General features: G+C 34.7%; 1 protein-coding gene across 6 annotated transcripts in view; it reads left to right on the top strand.

Moving 5' to 3' along the window:
- Positions 1-23,408, top strand: part of LOC149789623 (band 3 anion transport protein-like) — a 256,790-nt gene extending 233,382 nt beyond the window's left edge. For all 6 annotated transcript variants that reach the window (XM_089971657.1, XM_089971656.1, XM_089971658.1 and 3 more), the window contains 3 exons: positions 4,507-4,676; positions 9,794-9,967; positions 15,346-23,408. In XM_089971657.1, the coding sequence (XP_089827783.1) occupies positions 4,507-4,676; positions 9,794-9,967; positions 15,346-15,426 (425 nt within the window). In that variant the 3' untranslated portion in view covers positions 15,427-23,408. The remainder of the gene's footprint in view (positions 1-4,506; positions 4,677-9,793; positions 9,968-15,345) is intronic.
- The last annotated feature ends 1,168 nt before the right edge of the window (positions 23,409-24,576 follow it).

Genomic DNA, 24,576 nt, shown 5'->3' on the forward strand with positions numbered 1-24,576 from the left:
TGTAATAACTGATTAAAAATCTAGAGTGGTTTTGACATGTCTGTATGTAACTCAGCAATGTTTCTAAATTACCTCCTGTTGAAGTGGTTTGTCAGTCATTTCTAGGATCAATTTATCTGTTTTGTGGCAGTAAATTCATAACTATTGCATTTTGAACTTTAGGAGAAGATATTTCCTTGAAGTTTACTTGCTAAAGTCTAATAGAACTTACTAGGACAAACTTGGATTAACAAGTTCTCAAATAAAGAAGAGTGGTAATTAATGATTAAATCTTAACCATGTTCAGTTTTGAACACGAATTCAGTGTTAATTTCATGTATTAAGTGGAATGTGGCAGAATATAATTTTCTCACATTCCAGCATGGATCACCAGTGACAGATATCTCTGTCTTTTACAACTGTTGTTTGACATCACATGTATATCGCTTATCAATTGTTTGCTATTTTTCAGTTGTTTAAATTCAGGAATAAGGTTACCTCTGCAATTGAACCTCTATTCAAAGTCAACATCCAATTGTATGTGTAACCCAAAGACATGATTTCTCTAATATTATGAAAAGCTGTTATCATGTCTAATTTATTCTTATCTATGCCATTTGGGGTGCCATTTGGTTTATAATGTAAGCTTTTTAGATAGGAATATGAGAAAATAATTCTGATTCTTTGTTATACATCACTTCAGTATAGGAAATTCCACACTTGAGATTTTATCATTACATACTTGTCACAGCCCTATGACTGATGCAAATAACTCCAGACAGCAAGACAAATATTAGTGCGTCCACACACAAACATTATGGAAACAGAGAAAGGAGAAGGGAGAAAAACTTATAATAAGGATGTTGGTTTTGAAAATTCTGTGAACAGGAATTATTATTATACATGCTAAAACATGTGAACAGTAGAGTCAATCGAATACAATGAAACTCCTCAAAACCAAGCCTCAGGATACAGGAATCCCCTCAAGACCAAAGTTTTTGTTCAGTCCCAGATATTTCCTTCTTTAATATCATTTTTTCACCACCAGTAAACCGAAACCCCTTGACTCTGAATACCAAAACAAATTTTGATCCCAAAGTTCATTTTGACACTTAAAATTATGCCATAAAACTGAAACTCAGTTGAAACTTGGAAATATATTTTAGCTGCTAAATTCCTGACACATGCTTGAACAGATTTATTATGGTTAGAAGGTGCTGTAATACTTTGATCTACGAGACAAAGGATCTATAAAATGCACAGAGGGCACGTGAGGTTAAAACAACGTTTGACACACAGGCCAACACAGATTAGTGATGACAATAGGCTAGTCTGAAGTCATTGCACCATCCAGAACGTTTAAGGCTAATTACATGTAGTTATAACTAAATACTTGTAGGTATGCCATTTGAGGCTAATTACATGTATTTATAACTAAATACTTGTAGGTATGCCATTTGAGGCTAATTACATGTATTTATAACTAAATACTTGTAGGTATGCCATTTGAGAAAGAGCAAATTTCATGTATTTATAACTAAATTCTTGTAGGTATGCCATTTGAGAAAGAGCAAATTTCATGTATTTATAACTAAATACTTGTAGGTATGCCATTTGAGAAAGAGCAAATTTCATGTATTTATAACTAAATTCTTGTAGGTATGCCATTTGAGAAAGAGCAAATTTCATGTATTTATAACTAAATACTTGTAGGTATGCCATTTGAGAAAGAGCAAATTTCATGTATTTATAACTAAATACTTGTAGGTATGCCATTTGAGAAAGAGCTAATTTGATGTATTTATAACTAAATACTTGTAGGTATGCTATTTGAGAAAGGGCTAATTACATGTATTTATAACTAAATTCTTGTAGGTATGCCATTTGAGAAAGGGCTAATTACATGTATTTATAACTAAATTCTTGTAGGTATGCCATTTGAGAAAGGGCTAATTACATGTATTTATAACTAAATTCTTGTAGGTATGCCATTTGAGAAAGGGCTAATTACATGTATTTATAACTAAATTCTTGTAGGTATGCCATCTGAGAAAGGGCTAATTACATGTATTTATAACTAAATTCTTGTAGATATGTCATTTGAGGCTAATTACATGTATTTATAACTAAATACTTGTAGGTATGCCATTTGAGAAAGGGCTAATTACATGTATTTATAACTAAATTCTTGTAGGTATGCCATTTGAGAAAGGGCTAATTACATGTATTTATAACTAAATTCTTGTAGGTATGCCATTTGAGAAAGGGCTAATTACATGTATTTATAACTAAATTCTTGTAGGTATGCCATTTGAGAAAGGGCTAATTACATGTATTTATAACTAAATTCTTGTAGGTATGCCATTTGAGAAAGGGCTAATTACATGTATTTATAACTAAATTCTTGTAGGTATGCCATTTGAGAAAGGGCTAATTACATGTATTTATAACTAAATTCTTGTAGATATGCCATTTGAGGCTAATTACATGTATTTATAACTAAATACTTGTAGATATGCCATTTGAGAAAGAGCAAATTTCATGTATTTATAACTAAATACTTGTAGGTATGCCATTTGAGAAAGACTGTTTATCTGCTGATTATTTAATTGGGAATGATGCTGTTTATTTGGATACAAGATCAGTAGAACATTGTTTACTTGTTTTTCAAATTAAATATAAGTGCTTTATTAAACAGCCATGTGGCCTCACTTTTGATGCTTTGCCACTGGAGACTAACAATGCAGTATGCTATTAAATTCAGTGAAATGATTTTCTATAGAGAAAAATCATTACATGTATTGAAATAGCCATGACTTGTTATTTATCTTCACTTTCATGTCAAGCTGTTTGAACAAGCAGCTAAGCGTCATAGAATTGAACTGTTCTTAAAGGATAAAATTAGTCTCATCAAAAGTATGAATCTGCACTAAAACCTACACTGAAACCTACACTGAAGAAACTAGGGAAAAACATTCAGAATAGGAATGTCTACTGTTTCAGATATTTTAAAGAAAAGAGAATTTTGCAAGACCAAATTTGAAAAGGACAGTGATACAAACAAGTATCATTTGAATAATGACAGCAAATTTGACAAATCTTGTCATTGTGTAGCAATAGTTTAGCCTAGGTAGGGTAAAAGAACATGCCAATCTCAGGCCCTATAATCAAAGAAAAGATGAGTAAATTTGTCAAAGAATTTTCAGTTTTGGACTTTAAAGGCTGGTTAGACCATTGGAAAATGTAAAAGGATTTAAAGTTAGTGGTGAAAGTGCTGGTGTTGATACAGATATAGTGGAAGAATATTGAGAGAGAATACCAGAAATTATTAGTGATTATACTTCTTACAGCGTATATATTTGTGGTAAAACATAAGACCAGTAAAATATATACATTGTAAAATTCTCAACAGAAGAGTTGATCTAATAATTATGGTAAAATGTATGAAAGTAGAGTTGATCTTAACATGATATAACTCTGTGAACAGTGGAGTTGATCTTATACATGGTAAAACTCTCTGAACAGTGGAGTTGATCTTATATGTGGTAAAACTGAACAGTGGAGTTGATCTTATATGTGGTAAAACTATGTGAACAGTGGAGTGGATCTTATATGTGGTAAAACTGTGAACAGTGGAGTTGATCTTATATGTGGTAAAACTGTGAACAGTGGAGTTGATCTTATATGTGGTAAAACTGAACAGTGGAGTTGATCTTATATGTGGTAAAACTCTGTGAACAGTGGAGTTGATCTTATATGTGGTAAAACTGAACAGTGGAGTTGATCTTATATGTGGTAAAACTCTGAACAGTGGAGTTGATCTTATATGTGGTAAAACTGAACAGTGGAGTTGATCTTATATGTGATAAAACTGTGAACAGAAGAATTGATCTTATATGTGGTAAAACATGGTCAGTAGAGCTGATTTCATGCAGGTAAAAGTATGAACAGTTGAGGTGATTATATACATGTAAAACATTAGAGTTGAGCTTATACATGGTTAAAGGTGAACAGGAGAGTTGATATACATGGTAAAAACATGTGAAATAAAGAAAAATCTCACAGAAAAATACATTTTGGTCTTGCTGATTTTGATGGGTCCAAACAATAGTTCTGTAATACATATTGAAAATGTCCCCTAGTTGTGAAAATAAATTTGAATCTATGTGGTTGGATAAATCAGATTTAAGATCAACATTTTGTTACAATTGGCTGAATAAATCACACATTTCAATTTAACATTTCATTTTAATGGGTTGGATAAATCAAATTTCTGTATAAGATTTTATAACATTGGGTCTGATAAATGACAGATTTCAGCATAAGATTTCATTATGTTGGGTTGGATAAATTACTTTTTCTTTTGTTTCTAGAAGTTTAGTACTAAATTTCATTGTTACAAAATTGTCTCAGGTTTGCACAAGTTTGTTATAAACAGGTTAAAATTTGTATGATAGATAAGCTGGTTAAAACATATATATAAACTGGTTATTGTGTTTATCATTCTTGTATTTCTTTTCTTTTCAGGCTTTTCATTGGCTTTGGAACCTATTTTAAGACAAGTGCCTATGGCAGTATTGTTTGGTGTCTTTCTTTACCTGGGTATATCATCAATAACCGGTGTTCAGCTCTTCAGAAGAATTAGACTACTTTTCATGCCAGTAAAACATCATCCGCAAGTTGGGTTTGTCCGGCGTGTAAGTACAATGGTGTTTTGAGTGTCATGGTGGGAAAGTTTTGTAGCCTGTTAAAATAAGCTGTTTAAAGTGAGACACAATCACATATTTGATTCATCTTTTTTTTATCAGGTAGAGATTATCATGTGGATAGGGATTTTCATGACAGAATGCCATGCAGAAAATCCTTTTCTCGCTTTCCTATACATATATAGTACTAAATATAACACAGGATTGAAAATAAGAAAAAAGCTGCCAGATAATGCTGTCACAAGGATGGATCATGTGGGATTTTTGATCATTAAATTCGACTGTAGTGAAAAATTCTATATTCAGGCAGGAACCACATATGGAAAACATGAGGCAGGTCCTGCCAGCACTCTACATTTTGCCATGGATACCTTTATTTCTTATGTTAGTGATAAAATATAGCGACGATGTGGTTGACAAAATATTTACTGTGAATGAACTTCTCCAGCCCACTGAACAAGTTTTTCTCCTCATTTGTATAACGGTAGAGAATGAGTGATGTTTGGTGTGCTTGTTAGAGACTTAATTTCTGTATGTCAGCCTCGTGGGTATGATCATGTTTATTCCGATGGAGAATGGTTTCTTATTTCATCAGATGACTGCTGCCTTGCAATATCCGATGTCAAAATAGAATTTTGATTCGTGCAGCACCACTTTGACTTTTAATTTGATGTCATCACTTACATGATGTCATCATCGTCTGCTTTTAATCTGTCAGTCTAATTTCCAGTTGTTATCTAATCTATCAGTTTTAATGTTCAAACCAGGTTGAAGCTTTGCTTTGTAAACTTAACCCATCTCTAAGTATGGAAATACTTTTAATGTATTTCTGTAATTTTTGTGCTTTATCGATACTGACTGGGCAAACTTTTGCGTGTAACCTATGATTTTTAGCCAGGAATTATTCTTTGATAGTTTGATAGGAAAATTCCATCACTGGGATCAGAATTTTGCAATAAAATTTGGTAAAGTCTAATTGCCTCGTACCTGATGCCAAATTTTGACTCTCCAGCAGACTTTTCCTGTCCCACACCATCCAATGCATATGAGGGATTTTATTAAACCTACTTCGGTTGTGACTGTTATTTTCCCTCACATGAGATCACATTAGTGTTTCCATCACATGAGATCACATTAGTGTTTTCCCTCACATGAGATCACATTAGTTTTTCCCTCACGTGAGATGACATTAGTGTTTTCCTTCACATGAGATGACATCAGTTTTTCCTTCACATGAGATGACATTAGTGTTTTCCTTCACGAGATGACATTAGTGTTTTCCTTCACATGAGATGACATTAGTGTTTTCCTTCACATGAGATGACATTAGTGTTTTCCTTCACATGAGATGACATTAGTGTTTTCCTTCATGTGAGATGACATTAGTGTTTTCCTTCACATGAGATGACATTAGTTTTTCCTTCACATGAGATGACATTAGTGTTTTCCTTCACATGAGATGACATTAGTGTTTTCCTTCACATGAGATGACATTAGTGTTTTCCTTCACATGAGATCACATTAGTGTTTTCCTTCACATGAGATGACATTAGTGTTTTCCTTCACATGAGATCACATTAGTGTTTTTTCTCACATGAGATCACATCAGTGTTTTGATATGCAGATTGCTACTTAGGCTTGTTTTTATATCATTATGTATACATAAATCGTGCCATATCTGTTTTTTTTTATTGTCTTAATTTCAGAACTTAAGTTATTTCTCCTTGTGTTGATTACATTTTTCAGTTTATGTCAAAAAAATTAAGTTTAGACCAAATATTGTACAATGTTTATAAAACCCATAAAATTAAAATGGATAGTTTTTTTTCCATTTAACTATTGAGAGGACTGTACGAATTGTGGCCATTTTGTTTAACCTACATGTTTTCTTTTATTGGCAAATTTTATTTTTTTATATATCAACCATGTGTTTTGAAGTGTGATTGAAAAATGTCTCCCTTGGGTTAATAATTCAAAGGTAGAAACTTGTCAAAGCATCCTGCTCATCAGTAAATATAGTAAAACTTTTAAGGACATCTTCTGAATAACCACAGAATGGAATTGAACACAATTTGACAGCATCCTGGCTTGATGACCTTTCATTTCTTTAAAAATGGTGCTGATCCACCATCAAATATGGATGTTGTTGCTGAAAATATAAATTTGCAAATGCAGTAACAGCATTTAAAAACATTTCTACACAAAGCATGCTGCTAACTCACCCTTCTTCACCAGCCATTCTTGCATTTGGCTGTTAGGCAGATTTCAGCAAGGTGAAAAATCTCTGGCTCACTTGGGTCTCCTTTTTATTATTTAAACTAGACTCAGTGAGAAGAAGAAGCTGTCCATGACTTGCATGTCCAGCCCACAATAAGCTTTGAGAAACTCTCAAGCTTTCAGGCTGTTCTAGGGTGTGGACAGAAATGCACATGGACACTGGAACACCCCCCACATGGATGCCAAAGTAATTACTGCATCAAGTGTTTTGCCATGTTGGGCAGAAAAAAATGATGATTCTTATCACTGCTTATTTTTGATCAGTCACTAAATGGCAGGCATGGTTAGTGTACTACCTGCCTAAATTCACAATCACTTTGCCTAATTCATCATAATTTAACTAATTTGAAATTAATTGTTTTTTTCTTAGTTTGCTTAGTTAAGAACTGTTGCTGAATGCATTGCTGTCCTGTGCTGTAAGGAAGCAGTTGGTATCCATTATTGCAAAGTGCATTATGGAAGCAGTTGCTCATTACTGCAACATGCATTAAGGAAGCATTTGGTGTCCATTACTGCAAAGTGCATTAAGAAAGCAGTTGGTATCCATTACTGCAAAGTGCATTAAGGAAGCAGTTGGTGTCCATTACTGCAACATGCATTAAGGAAGTAGTTGGTGTCCATTACTGCAAAGTGCATTAAGGAAGCAGTTTGTATCCATTACTACAAAGTGCATTATGGAAGCAGTTGCTCATTACTGCAACATGCATTAAGGAAGCATTTGGTGTCCATTACTGCAATGTGCATTATGGAAGCATTGTCTCATTACTGCAACATGCATTAAGGAAGCATTTGGTGTCCATTACTGCAATGTGCATTATAGAAACATTGTCTCATTACTGCAACATGCATTAAGGAAGCAGTTGGTATCCATTACTGCAATGTGCATTATGGAAGCATTGTCTCATTACTGCAGCATACATTAAGGAAGTAGTTGGTATCCATTACTGCAAAGTGCATTGTGGAAGCATTGTCTCATTACTGCAACATGCATTAAGGAAGCAGTTGGTGTCCATTACTGCAAAGTGCATTAAGGAAGCATTTGGTGTCCATTACTGCAAAGTGTATTAAAGAAGCAGTTGGTGTCTATTACTGCAAAGTGCATTAAGGAAGCAGTTGGTGTCCATTACTGCAATGTGCATTATGGAAGCATTGTCTCATTACTGCAACATGCATTAAGGAAGCAGTTGGTATCCATTACTGCAAAGTGCATTATGGAAGCATTGTCTCATTACTGCAACATGCATTAAGAAAGCAGTTGGTATCCATTACTGCAAGTGCATTATGGAAGCATTGTCTCATTACTGCAACATGCATTAAGGAAGCAGTTGGTGTCCATTACTGCAATGTGCATTATGGAAGCATTGTCTCATTACTGCAACATGCATTAAGGAAGCAGTTGGTGTCCATTACTGCAATGTGCATTAAGGAAGCATTTGGTGTCCATTACTGCAAAGTGTATTAAAGAAGCAGTTGGTGTCTATTACTGCAAAGTGCATTAAGGAAGCAGTTGGTGTCCATTACTGCAATGTGCATTATGGAAGCATTGTCTCATTACTGCAACATGCATTAAGGAAGCAGATGGTGTCCATTACTGCAAAGTGCTTTAAAGAAGCAGTTGGTGTCCATTACTGCAAAGTGCATTAAGGAAGCATTTTGGTGTCCATTACTGCAAAGTGCATTAAGGAAGCAGCTGGTGTCCATTACTGCATAGTTCATTGTATGCTGAACTTCTGACCAATACAGAACATCAAAAACTTTGTATACATCTGGATGTGAAAGGGGGGAATAAAAATGTTAAAAGCATGATAAATAAAAGCATCATTCATGTAATGCAGGATATCTAGTGTTACCTTATTGTAATTATTCACTCAGACTTGTCAGATGAATGAAAATAAAGATAGAATTCTGGACAAATTGAAATAGAAAATTCTGGACAAATTAAAATATAAGCCAGGTTGTTGTTGTTGCTGTAGAGTTTAACGCCATTTTTAACCACATGATAGGCTATACATGGCGGCCAGTTTAAATGGTGGAGGAAGAATCCGGGAAAACCCTGGAAAGAACCACTGACTCACGACAAGCTACTAGCAAGCTTTCTAACATAACCACATTAGCTGAATCCAAGACAAGAACCCATGTAGACAGAGGTGAGATGGCAGTGATCCCTAACGGTAAACACTTTAGACCACTCAGCCTCTCAGGGCCCCATATAAGCCAGGTAATACCCTCAAGACTGTCAGTTCATTCTTTGGTATGACATTGTATTATATGGTGAATATAGACAATGGTTTCAAATATTTAAACCTGGCTTTCTTAACCATCGATCCATGACCTTTTCAGTGTTTGAATAGTACAAATCATTTAATGACATAATTTTAGCAAGTATAACTTTTGTTGACAATTAGTTTATTTATTAAATTCACTACAATTTTTATACTTGCTGAAATGGTGTGATTTACAGTAGTTATTATTTTATTTTTAATCGAACAGTAGCACCAATTTTAAGAACTAAGACTGCCAATTTTTTTATTTATTTATGGTAGTTATCACATTTCTGATGGCAACATTGACAACAATAGTAAGAATTAAGAATCTGTGTTAAAAATGTTTTCAGTTGAAGAGGGTGGGAGTGCGATATGTAACAGCATTGGACACAGGTGGGATAATTACTTCCCAAGGTACTCTTGTCACGCTAATTACAGCTAATTTGAGATTCAGCATCTCTAAACCTTTAAGGGATAAGGTGGGAGTTAGAAAAGATCAAAGATATAAATCTATTGGAATGATAGTTTTTGCAGGACAGAATAGCATTATGGTTGTTTCTTTTTCAGGTGAGGACATCAAAAATGCATCTTTTTACCTTGATCCAGATGGGGCTTGCAGCTATATTGTGGGTTGTAAAGTCCACACAAGCTGCCATTGCCTTCCCGCTCTTTGTGTTTCTTCTTGTTCCACTCAGGTTGAAAGTTTTGCCCTTCTTGTTCTCCAAAAAAGAGCTCAAAGAGGTAAATTCACTTTTTACACCTTTGCCAACAAAGTTGGATGGTGATATAGCATTTTGTTTGTTAGTGTGTTTGTACATTTGTTTGTGTCTGTTCATTAATCATGCCTAAACTCACGAAAATTGGCAAGTGGGTGTATCTCAGAAAAGTAACTCAGCCATATCAAAACAAGATTACTGTGACCTAATTTTCTTGCGTGAATGACTTTTGAATTTTTTTGTAGCTCATTTGTTATGCATTGTATATCTTGAACCCTATTTCTCGATCAAATACATGACCTGTTAGAATTATAATTAGGATTATTCTCCTCTACCTGAGAATCTGGCCCTCCCTAAAAAACAAAGCAAAGTCTTCCTATCCTTTCTGCCTGCTTGGTTGTTAACATTGTACACATATGTAACTAGTTTTTATGAACTACCAGGAATCCAGTCTATCGGTATAATTAAATTCAACCATCCTCTTTTTTATTCCGTCAAGATATTAAAGTTAAAATACTGTTTTATATTGTGCATGCAGCATTTTCATGAAATTTTGGTGAATTTATTCAGATTTTGCATTTATTGTACTATTTAGTATTGTCACATGTGATTTCAATTCATAGGGTACAATTTCACTGTCAAAATTTATTTAGCCCTGTTCATTACAATAATTACTCTCTGAGTGGTTGTTTTAATGTGGGTTGAGATTTATTTCAGTAATTTAAATCTCTTTATTGTATGCAATTGTTTTCTTCTCTTCTTCATGACAGAAATGGCAGCAGAATGTAATAAGTTTAAGCAATTTAGAGTTGTACATGAAACTTGCTCACCAACATGTTCAGCCTTGACCTGCCAAAAATATACTTCATCATACCAATTCATATGGCATGAAAATACCTCTGATTCGTACACAAGGAGATTGTATATCGATTCCATGCTCTTCATTTTAGCCTCAGTTGAAGTCCTTGGACCTTTACAAAAATGTTAGAGTGTAATATCCAAGTTCAGTATGACATCATCTTCAGCAACAGCAGCATACCTGGGCAACAGATTTCACAAATATTTGGATAAGTTTAGTTTTTACCCACAGTATTAATAACCTTTCTTCCCTTGTGATTGGCACTACACTGGTGGCATAGTGGTTAGAGTGTCTGCCTCAGATGCTGGAGGTTGTGGGTTTATCCCCGGCCGAGTCATACCAAAGACTTACAAAAATGGTACTAGCAGTTGCCTCGTTTGGCGCTCAGCATTAAGAGGTTAGTGTTAGGACTGGTCGGCCTGGTGTCAGGATAATGTGACATCATGCTACATGTTTGCGGCATGATGCCCCTGTGCTAGACATCACTATAATCTGCCACAATTCAGACCTCGTAGCGATATGACTGAAAAATTGTTAAAGCTACGTTAAAAATCCAAATCACACATTCCATTGTAATTGGTCTAGGGTGGATAATAAGTGGGAAGAAGTTGGACCTTACTCATCAACATTTTATCGGTTTAGATGTGATAACACGCATCAATCTGATACCTCTCACTAATGCTTTGAAAGTATCATTCATGTCACAGAGGGCATCAAACAAGACATTTATTTTGTCAAGGGAGTTCATTGAGGTCCTCGGCTTGTTCAGTGCAGTGATGAATTTGTTGCACCTTGTCTGGTTTTATATGTGCCCCTTATAGATGGCACAATAGCGACTGATCAGGGGCCATCTCAATCACCACATTATGATTTTGACCAGTATCAATCAATTCCTTGTCCAGTGGCAAGACAGGAATTGGCTGGCCTTGGGAATACTCCTCGACAAGTCTCCATCAGAAATAATGATTTGTACTGATGTCATTTTATCAGGTTGGGAAGCACAACTTCTTTGTGATGGTCATTGGCAAGTGGCATCTTCAAAAGAAGACTCTTCTTTTCAAAGTCATGGCAATGAAACCCATTCTCAGCACCTTCCAAACTTGGGTAGAACGCATGGGAAGAAGGACAGTGCTGAAAATGTTGGACAAATCATTCATGATTATGTACTTTTTAAAAAAATGGAGATACTGAATAACTGAAACTTGGCATCATGGTATGGGATTACCTTCAAAGATATCCCCAATACCAATTAAATATTCTAGTTACAGACATACTAGGTTAGGCTAAGTATATTGACTGTCTCATTACAGCTGCCTCACACAGAGTGGTATCTCTACCAATCAGCATTCAACTGGGTCTGTGCCTAATGGGACCATATGATGATAGATCTATTTGATAGATGTATTTGCAACAAAGTGGAACAACAAACTGCCCACCTTGGTTTCCATATTTCTGGACAAAGAACCATTGTCCGCACAAACTCTTTCATTCAGCTGGGAGGGAATATGGGAATATGCCATCCCTACATCAGTTTGATTGCAAAAATAAAAATGAGGGGCACATATTGCATAACAGTTCTGATTGTCCTGGTTATGATGGGACAAGTCCTATTTCATTGATCTGCTTTCCTTAGCAACTGGCATACCCTGGAAGTCACTGCTACACTGGCCATAGTGGTTAGAGTGTCTGCCTTGGATGCGGGAGATCGCCAGTTTGAACCCTGGCATTGTAATTCCAGAGACTTATAAAAACAGTACTAACAGCAGCCTCACTGGGCACTTAGCATTAAGAGGTTAGTACTGGGACTGGTCAGCCTGGTGTCTTGATATTGTGACTGTGTGGGACATCATGCTACATATCTGTGGCATTATTTCCTAGTGCTGGACATCACTATAAACTGCCATACTGCAGACATTGTAATGATATGACTGAAAAATTGTTAAGGGTACATTGAAAAAATCAAAATCACACACCCTCCTCAACCTCTCCCACCACCCTGCTCAAGCAGCAGAGGTTGCCACATTTCCATTTCCCAAGAAATTCCTTGTCCATGCTTGACTTTTGGCAGAGATGCCCAGTGTGAAAAGGAGTTAGAGTTTCACTCATGGAGAGGATTGCAACAGAAGTTAAACAATTGAAAATTGCATGTTTTTAATGATCAGTTTCACATCAATGACATCACACCACTAATGTCTTGATATTTTTCCTTGAGAACCAGAAGTCAGTCCCTATCACAATGAAGGATTAGCATTCCATGATTTCAGACATGTTCAGACATATGGAAGGAACAATAATGGATGTAACAGCGACCTTTTTGAATTGCTGTCCAATTTCCAAAATGGAATGTCTCTTGTGTCTTAACGTGGCTCAACTCGTCCAAGTCTGAGCCTCATTCTGGAACATCACTGAAACAGCGATCATATAAGACTTGCTTTCTCACAGCACTAGTTTCAGCATGCAGGGTAAGTGAACTACATGGATCAGAATTTCCTGTAGTAAAACAGGCTGCTGTCACTAGGCAACCAATAAATAACTATAGCTGGACTCACCTCTATCAATACATCAAGAGAAGCAATGCTGCAGGATCTCATATACAACGCTGCAGGATTGCTGATACAATCTGATGCATAGGGAAAGAATGTTCCAACCAGTGATGGTAGGAAGACATAACACAAGTGCTAGCTGCATGGTTGAAGTTGTTTTCAAAGATCAGCATACTCTGAACTCTTTCAGGATGAGGTACAGGTAATGAAAATTTCAGCTCATGAAATACAAGCGATTTTCATGAACCTGGTCATTGAACATGATGTCTCAATTCAAGACATAATATTATTCGTATAGCTTTCCTCGGTTTCAATCTGCATGACATGGACTTGAAAAGGAAAGAACTGAATCTTGTCAGGCCAGTGGTATCTGCCCAGACAGTGACCATGCCCATTTTATGAAAGCATAATCTTGGACCCAGGCAGGAATTTGCTACTGAGACTGGATTCTCTCCTGGAAAACTTTGATGTGAAAACAGTAATCAACGGCAGTAATAGTGATTGTCGTTGGTTGTGCAAAACTGTTAGAAGTTTATCCTCTTTGTTGAGCAGTTGTGCTTCTATTGGGTGACACAGGTAAAGGTTGAATGCTGGGCATTTCCTCCTCCTCATCCCTATTCTCCTAATGTTAATGTGATCAGGTATTATATTTGATGGAGAAAGCAAATTTGTTTTAGTAAATTGTGTTTTCCAATGATACTTACCTGATTGCATTACTAAAATTCCACTCACCCTTCCCTGTATGTAATCGTAAGTGAAAACTGGTTACACACAGATATAACAGTAGTGTGTCTGCATTTGAAGGGGATGTAATGTGTAAGAGTTGCTTCCCTTTGGTTATATGATGTATATTGATAGAAGACAATTTTTTGTCATCTTGCAGTAAGGGTTTGATTCGAAGTAACAGATTAATTCTAGTGGTAATGTGATCAGGTAAGTGTTATTGGAGAAACATGATTTACTAAAAGAAAAATTATTTGATATGTATTCATGAAAATTAGAATATGGATATGTCAATGAAAGTAACTCATCCATACCAAAAGAAGTTCATCATAACCTAAATCTAATATTTCAAGATTGGTACACCACTCCCTCGATAACTCGCACCCTGAAAACTCACAACCCCACTTATAACACAGAGTATAGCATGGATCCGATTTTTTATACCAGAAAGAACCCCCTAAAATGGATCCCTATTTCTTGAACTTGAAAACAATCGCGATCAAAATTGGTAACTAAAACGTTGATATATCCCAGCCTAATCAACAAAACAAAAAGCAGCCTAATCAACAAAACAAAAAGCAGTGATGTATTACCCAGATGTTTTTGCGTACACATGATCATTGTTGAAACTAGTTGGAATGATCTTTCAAATGTTGGACACTTTAAAAAAGTTTATTATACAGAATTTATACAGAATAATGAACAACTTCATTATTAAAATTGCATTATTAACAATTATTATTGGCTTGATTGTAAAATGAGGATTCAGTCAGTAAACAGCCCAGTCCCTCCCCCCCACTGTTATCTCAGTGTTATAAACTGGGTTTTTTCTGCCCCCCGTAACTGTTGCTCTCACTCTTAGTGCGGCCTATGCCTGTGGACCCCGTTGTGCGTGAGTTATCAAGGGAGAGGTGTATGTGGATAAATGTTGTGATAAATTCACAACTTCTAGCAAGTTTGATACTGTAATCATAATGCAATTGAAGCAACTTAATATGGAGTTTGTTAATATGAACACCTATCCAGTATGAAATGAATAATTTTCCCCAGCAATCTTACTCCGTTATGCCCTTGCTTTGAAAGCAGAAGGAGAGCCAGTCTGTAAGTCCATCTGTCCATCTTGAATCTTTTTTAAAAAAATATCAATATTAAAATTTATACTGTTGAAAAATTTTACAAGTAGAAAATTCATGATTAATCTTTGTTTATAAAATATTAGTCATATAAAAAGACTATTATAGTAACATTTGTCACATTCTTTTCCTTCCAAATTTTCAGCTTGATAAAGAAGAAGAGGACACAGAAGATGAAGATGATGATGAACCAGATTTCTACCAGAGAGCTCACATGCCTATATAAACCTGATGTCAGATGGATATCACACTTTGAATTTGATATCACACAAATATCACATTCCCTACTCATGTTCTAAACATGTATTGTGTGCTATGAACTGTATGACAGATATCATGTGTTCTAAACTTAATATTACACATATATCATGTACCATTATTACACGGAGATCATACTCTGAACCTGATATCATAGATTTTTGCACTAAACAATATATCATGCAGATATCATACATAGGAATTATTATGTCTGAAGCGAACATGAATTCAGTAAGGTGTTACAAAGTTGAATGCCAAATTGGTAACATTTGTCAGTTTTAAAAGGGTGTTTGTACAACGATATGTGTACCTTATACTGAGTGGAGTCAGTACATTTTAAAGATGCAAAATGATACAGTATCACAGACAGACCTGGGGTCAGTTGTTTTGAATTGTAATTAATTAAACTACAGTTACTGTTGAAAATTGCGATTAAAACTTCCAGTTACAGTTGCTCACTTTTGGGCAAAATGATTGATTAAATGATGTTACCTTTAACCATGTGATCAACTAATTTTAGATCATTTTTAGTTATAATTATAACATGTATTTCTCTATATTTATATATATATATGCCTTGATACTGAATTACCTGCCCAGGTAGCAAGGTGTTGTGATAGCAGTTTTGTAGTTAAATGATTAAATAGTTTGCACACAATATTAGAACTTAACAAATTTATCTGCTTGTTTCTTTATGAAGCATTTTTGAAATAATTAAAAGAGAAATTCAGATTCATATTATGATCTCATAAAAATTAAATAATTTGGTAATCACAGAGTAAACTTAATTACACAGTATTATTTACTATGAGCAATTAAATTACAGCTATATTTAAAAATGTCTGATTACCACTATTGTCTCTAATTTTTCATAAACCTTGAATTCATAAGAATTATTATCTGTTCTCTGATATTTTGTATCGTCAATATTTAGTTTTTTATTTTTACGGGGTGCGGGGCATCAATTTGACATCACTTATTATTTGAGTTAAACATTGCACTGTAAATTTTGGGAGAGAATTGATATAAAATGGCATGGTTGTTGGTAATTAAATAATGAAAATGAAAAATGTTTATACAGTTTTCATTATCACAATGACAGTTATATGAAAGAAAGTTATAAATTCAAAAAAAACTATTCAAGAACTTAGGGAAATATTTTGCAAGTTACATTCACCCTTAAATTGGCTGAAAACTGAAGTGATCTCAGTAATTGTGTCCTATTGAAGAATTAACTCACCAGTATACACTTTTATTTGTGTATTTATAATCTTCATCTTGTACAAATTATTTTGTGAACAATAAATGACAAAGTACTTTCTCATTTTTCTGTGTAACAACTGTTTAACAATGAGCAGCACAAGAAAATGCACAAGAACCTGTACATTTGTAAGGTTTTATTTTATGTGTAGTACTTTTCCCAAGCTTTTTTATGCAATGACTATTACATATAGATGGATATTCAACCAAGTGTAGTGTAAGAATACACACAACAGCCTACACATATTTAAGTGATTTAGAATTGCTTTTACCAATGCTAAGGTTCTAAAATATAATACTTATTTACTTTTACCTTGAATAATTTGTTAAGCAGAAAAAAATAATACAAAGTGTACACAAAATTACAGTTTTAAAATTTAGTTTTCAGTACTTAAAATTTAGTTGAAATTTAAAGATGATTATGTTTACTAATTACAGTCATCCCAGGTCTGATTACTATTAGTTCAGGTCTGATAATTGTTAACTCGGGGCTGATTACTGTTAGTCCAGTTATGATTACTGTTAACCTAGGTCTGGTTACTATTAGCCCACTTCTGATTACATTTAGCCCACTTTTGATTACATTTAGCCCAGGTCTAATTACAGTTAGCCCAGCTATGATTATTGATAACCCAGGTCTGATTAATAATAGCCCAGGTGTGATTAGATTTTGCCCAGATCTAATCACAAAGGTGTTTTGCATGCAAAATTCCATGTACAGTTGAAAATCATTTAATTATAGTCATCAGGTTCACTATATGCACTATTTATCATTATCATTAGGCTAACATCAGTCATATACTACAGGTATCAGGTGTAGGAGAAAACGTGAAGTAGATATCAAATCTTGATTCATGCACAATATTACCTCCATCTTTAAATTTTTTATAAACTAGTCTAAATTGTTTACAAGATTTTATGTACATTACAGTGCAGTATTGGAGGTAATCTTTTGCTCAAAGTAGGGTATAAATGAACTGAATATTCCAGAAGAATTCTCTTGCCCATGCAAGTCTCTATACCTGTAACTTGGCACAAGTAAACTTTTGCAATAGATAGTATTCATACCATATTGATTCATGTATGGTGTACACCATTTGAAAACAGCACCAGCCCATACTTGTCTTTCATATTACATCAGCAGAGCAAGACCTGTATTGTGATGCTGGAAATCTGAGTTGAATTAAGAGAGTAGACCCTGGTCAAATAGTGCATTATTTCCATGGCAGATTTAGATCAGTGGTGTCCACAGCTGTGTATTAAACATTAGCAAATACTATTTTGTCCATGATAAGCCCAGGGATCCAGCCTAATAAGGAAATAATCTTTTGAAAAAAGAAGTGTCTCATTTCAGTAGATAAATACCTGCTTTCAGTGTTTTTTTTGTTTACTTGATTGAGTGTGTAACCATACAAGAAATAATGACTTGAAAAGAGGTATCAATTTCAATAGAAAAAGTACCTGTTTACAAGTCGGCACTTGAGCATTATGTCATAAATTGCAAAATTGAAACATGATCAATCTTTTGAAACAGATACCTCTTTTCAGGTAGTTTGTTCGATTCAAGCATAAAAAATAAACCTCTTTTCAAGTCACTTGTATGATTCGAAGATGAAAAGAAAACCAGATTCAGCTGGGTTACAGCAAATGCACTTTGTTGTATAGTTGATTATATGTTATTTCCAAATATATGTCTTCCAACTTAAATTGTCCTCTTCCTACATCAGCTTGTTTGCTGGAAGTGAGTGCGAAAAGGGTTACAGTAACTTGTCGTGTAGTAGGGTAGGTGTGGTCTGAGTAAATCTATTATGGTAGGGCATGTTCATGTGAGTAAATCTGTCATGGTAGGGCATGTTGGTGTGTGTAAATCTGTCATGGTAGGGCATGTTGATCTGAGTAAATCTGTTAAAATTCTGATTTCTGCATTCATGTATACATACTGTATTTCATTATGTATAATGTGCAACCTGTTTTTTTCCTTACCCAGAATAAGTTTTAAACACATTTGTTTTGTCACATGACTTGCATGCAATATCTTGCATTTCAAAATCATGATGATTTTGCTCTGTTTTCATCACCAAAAACAAGTTTGCTCACTGTTTTGGACTGTGCACTGGTCATTATTTGATACTTGAAATTTGATTGGTTTATAATAGAATAGGGATCATTTCTGTCTCCAATCAACATGAATAAAATTGTTATTTTGGGGGGTGGGGTCATTCTGTTAGATGTGTACCCTTTCATGATAATAAGAAAAATATGTATACAGTGCATGTGTTATACACAGCAAAATATGGTATCAGGACTGCATTTAGTAAGGCTTGCATTATTTAATTTACTGTACAGGCTGTTATTGGGTGGCACTAGTTAACGAAATATAATTTACTGTACAGGCTGTCTGGGTGGCAGTAGTTAACAAAATATAATTTACTGTACAGGATGTTATTAGGTGGCACTAGTTAACAAAATATAATTAATGTACAGGCTGTTATTGGGTGGCACTAGTTAACAAAATATAATTAATGTACAGGCTGTTATTAGGTGGCACTAGTTAACAAAATATAATTTACTGTACAGGCTGTCTGTAGGTGGCACTAGTTAACAAAATATAATTTACTATACAGGTTGTTATTGGGTGGCACTAGTTAACAAAATATAACGTACAGGCTGTTATTGGGTGGCACTAGTTAACAAAATATAATTTACTGTACAGGTTGTTATTGGGTGGCACTAGTTAACAAAATATAATTAATGTACAGGCTGTTATTGGTGGTACTGAATAGCAAAAGATAACAATTGAAATTAAGTAGCAGTGTATGAATGTTATTTCTGTCCTGACAGGATTGGGGGCTAACCTAGTACTCTTCAGTAGGGCCTTCCAGGGGGCCAACCTAATGTACATGTCAAAAACTGGATGGGCATATTTTTGAATATTGATTTTCTGGGGGGCCAGCTTAGTATGCTTATCAAAAACATGAGATGGGTTTATGTTTGGATATGACCTCATTTCAAAGTCAGATCATTAAAAATTTGGTGTACCTTGCATTACTACAGGTAAAACCCGTTATAATGTGATTCCGCTTATAGCGTGATGGCAGCATGGCTCCCATTTTTTAATTTAAGATGACCTCTCTTTTTAGTATCCTAAATACATGCTGTCAGAAAAGCCAATTAATCATATCCCTAGCAGATTTTTAATCCCAGCACTGTGTTTATTGTTGCCTTAACTGCACCATGCACCATTTCCACCATATTGGCATGTATACAATTCAAAACTGAATTATATTTGATGTCTGATGAAACTTGGCAAACAAAACAAATGATAAATGATCAAGAGGTTAGTTAAAACTGATGAAATTGAAATTTCAGTGCACATTTTACATGGGGAAGTTTTTCAGAGAATTTTTTTTTTAAATGAACCCGCTTATATCGCAATGTTATTCGTTGGACCCTTAGCATAATTGGTTTTACCTGTATTTATCAGGTTTCAGTCAGTGATAGTAAAGCGGGAACCATTTTTTTCAAACTGGGTTATCTACTTTGAGATGAAACATCTTCATCATAAATGCATTCAGAGTGTATGTTGCATTTGAGCTGGAAAAATAACCTTTCATCTTCCTAATAAATTAGTGTTCGATATTCCATCATGGGTGCTTCTGAAAACCACACCCACACATGATCAAAAACTCCCATTTCTTTGGAGAATATTTTTACATTTTTTTATTAAATGGTAGCCATGCAGTAATATTATTTATTCGATGTGCATTTGTTATTATTTTGAATTCATTAGCTTTGGGATGTAATTATATTGGTGGTTTGTTTGATGCAAGTCCTGGTGCTGGGCCACATAAACAGGTATCAGTTCCATTCTTCCATTGTAAAAATTTTGACTGGAAAGGAGGAGCATAATAGCCATGAAGTGTGGTGGTCTCTAAGTAATTAGAGGACTCCATTTTGGTTATTATGTTGATATTCCAGATACAAAGTAAGGAACAGTTTGATAATTCTCTGAATAAAGCTTTGGTGATTTAATTTATAGAACTGATAAACATTTTTTATTGCCTCTTTAAGTTATAAACAATAACTTTCACTGGTGGTCAGCAGGTAGTGTACTAAACAGGTACTCTACAAGTCAACAGGTGGTATACAAGGTAATACAGAATCACTCTTTGTTATTACTATTTTGTAATTCATCTTTGTGATAAGCAAATATTGTAATAAGCATTAATGAACTTTTGGACAGCCAATAGGTTTTTTAATAATTTATAAGAAATATCTGATTTTAATAGAGAGATGAAACATTTAAGAAACAATATCTCAAGTCTGATTTACACAGTTAGCATGCCAGCCCTTTTAAAGGCAGCCTTGATTTACACACAGCTCAAAATGCCAACCTTAATCAAGACAGCCTTGATTTACACACAGTTCAAAATGCCGGCCTTAATTGAGACAGCCTTGAGTTACACAGTTAAAAAAGTCAGCCTTATTCAAGAAAGCCCTGATTTACACAGTTCAAAATGCCAGCCTTATTCAAGACAGCCTTGATTTACACACATTTCAAAATTTCAGCCTTTATCAAGACAGCCTTGATTTACACAGTTAAAAATGTCAGCCTTAATCAAGACAGCCCTGATTTATACACAGTTCAAAATGCCAGCCTTATTCAAGATAGCCTTGATCTACACACAGATCAAAATGTCGGCTTTAATCAAGACAGCATTGATTTACACAGTTCAAAATGCCAGCCTTATTCAAGACAGCCTTGATTTACTCAGATCAAAATGTCAGCCTTAATCAAGACAGCCTCGATTTACACAGTTCAAAATGTCAGCCTTAATCAAGACAGCCTTGATTTTAACAGATCAGAACTGTAGCCTTAGGGAAATGATTTGGTTCCAAATCATACTTTATTGTAAGTCAAACCCAACTGCAAAAAAAAGAGACCCTGATTTGCCATGGCATAATGCACTGGTAGATCAGTAGTAGCATTATTTGTTCTACTAATTACTCCTAACACGTTTCAAAGACCCAGAAATGCTGGCATATTTTGTGATGTACAATCTGAGTCTGTGCCTATAGCAGTTGGGTTTGACAAGCAAGTACATATGATAGTTATAACAGAGCTGACTGTATTTGAAAACTGTTATCAGTATTTCAGTTTCCAGCTGAATAGATTGGCTGTGCATGACCAACAAATTCAAGTGTTCTCTTGGTTGTGTGAAAGAAATGTATGCATACAAACTCATAAAACATGTCAAAAATCAGTTTATTTGGTTGAATATTTTGTTTTATTACCCAAGTTTTTCAGCTTTGTTGAATGTTCAGCTTTGACGTTGTTCTTTTTACAGGTGGTTAATTTTAAAGATTATTTTTGTATTCTTGCATTTATATTATATATAAAACTCCTGAAAATTACCAAGAAATATGGTGCTTTGTTTTGATGTTGCAATGGATTTTGTTCTTACTAAAATATCAAACTAATAACTAGTTACCACGATCTTCAGAATGAAGTTTATTCATTTTGATATTGCATAATTCCTAAGTTTTACAAATTTCGTAGTTTTTGTCCAGTTGTATGAAATCCTCACTATTGATCAGCTGTAATACTTTAGTGATTGTATGATGAAATATGCATTTAGAAATATATCATATAAGATATAACAAAATATCTAAGCAGCTAAAATTTAAATATGATATAAAATGTCCATAACATGATATGACAAATGTGAACTTTGATCTTTTAGTGTACATGTACTCTAATTATATAAGCCTCATATTACTGTATAATTGACCTTCCTTATTATATCTAGTTAGTGTACACATATCAGCCAAGTAATGCTATATATCTAGACAATGTACAGATATCAACCAAAGATTGCTCTATATCTGTCTGGCCTAAGCTCCTCATGTTGATAGAATAAAATGCAATCAGTTTAAATTGAGATGGAAGCTATCATGCATATCCACATGGTTTAATTTATTTATTTATCTAATTAGGCGATATGTAATTAGAAGCTTGAGTGGGATGCGGTGGGGGTTGATAATGGTCAATCATTGAGTTGCTCTGGTTTCACTTTTGTCATATCAGTCTTGTGTCCTATTGAGAAAATTGTTCAGTCAGGACTGTGTCAAGTGGATTTTTTTATATCAGTTGTTATCTTGTCTGGTACTGTAGTCACTCTCTTACAAGCTGAGTCACAGTGTGAGCAACATTGACACTCTGCCATCACTTAATGCACAGGCAGATCAGGTTCTATGTTGTTGGTTCTTTTTTTTCATACTGATTATGCCTAACAAACTGTATAGACCCAGATTTGGCAGTGCATTATGGGATGGGAAATCTGGATCTGTGCAGTTTGCAGATGGACTCAGCTTTTAAGTGAAGATAAACAGTATCAGTTTTTTTAAAAGAATGGGACCATTTGTTGAGTACTGTAATATATTTTGTTTAAATATATCAAAAGGTCTTTAGTAATGCTTCATATCATAACCAGTACTTGTATTTATTGTATGTATTCTAAATCTCACAGAAAATATTGATTTTTGTTAATACAGTAGCAATGGCAACAGATCAAACTATTTATTCCAGATATTATGTATTTTCTTTACCTTGTTAAATGCTGTTTGCTTATAAGTTAATCAGTATGTACACACATTTTCCAGTCATAAAATAAAATCAGCGTTAAATTAGTATGCGTTAAAATATTTCACAGAATGCATTGATATATAGTACTCCCTCATTATAATGCTCTCCATAGGAACCAGAGGATAAAGCCTGATAGTGAGGCTACCTGATAATGAAGTCCATGATATAATATGCCCTTGTTATAACACTATAGGAGCCAGAGGATACAGCCTTATAGTGAGACTACCTTATAGCAAAGTCCATAATATAGTACCCCCTCATTATAACACGAAGAGCAATAGAGGATACCACTTCTTGTGAGACTAATAAAGAAGTCCATCATATAGTACCCCCCTCATTATAACACTAGGAGCCATAGGATCCAACCTTATAGTGAGACTACTCTATAACAAAATCCATAATATAGTACCCCCTCATTATAACACTAGGAGCCATTGATGATACAACCTTATAGTGCGACTAATAAAGAAGTCCATGATAAAGTACTCATTATAACACTAGGAGCCATGAAGGGTACAACCTTATAATGAGACAACCTTATGATGAGGTGCATCATATTGCAATCCCTCATTTTGAGACTGTAGGAGCCATAGGATAAAACCGTATAGTGAGACAACCCTATAATGAAGTGTATCATATTGTAGTCTCTCATTGTAACTGTAGTAGCCATAGAGTACACTGCCTTATTCTGACACTACCTTATAATGAGGTACATTATGTAGTACTTCCTATTATACACTGTTGAAGCTATAGCACCTACTGCCTTATGGGGAGAGAACCTAATAATAAAGTATGATACATCACTCCCTCATTATATAGTATGGAGTATATTGCCTTATAATGAGGCAACCTTGTGATCAAGTATGCAGTACATATAATTTTCTACCAGTTAAGAAATGGGGTCCATGACTGCTGTGTTATAAAAAGAATGGTGTTAAAATCAAGAGCCCAATGATGAGGAATCCTTTATATTTGCCTTGCCTGTAAAGGGCAAGATAAAAGCACATATGACTTGTTGGAAGGTTAATATTGTTGGTCATAAATTGCCATGCTGAAGCGGGGGCCCCGAGTGGCCGAGTGGTCTAAAGCGCTCTTCGTTACGGATCACTGCCATCTCACCTCTGACTGCGGCGGTTCGAGTCTAAGATTCAGCCAATGTGGGCATGTGAGAAAGCTTGCCAGTAGCTTCTCGTGGGTCGGTGGTTCTTTCCG

The sequence above is a fragment of the Sinohyriopsis cumingii genome, chromosome 10 (genome assembly GCF_028554795.1).
Source record: "Sinohyriopsis cumingii isolate HCF-2022 chromosome 10, ASM2855479v2, whole genome shotgun sequence".
NCBI lineage: Eukaryota > Metazoa > Mollusca > Bivalvia > Unionida > Unionidae > Sinohyriopsis > Sinohyriopsis cumingii.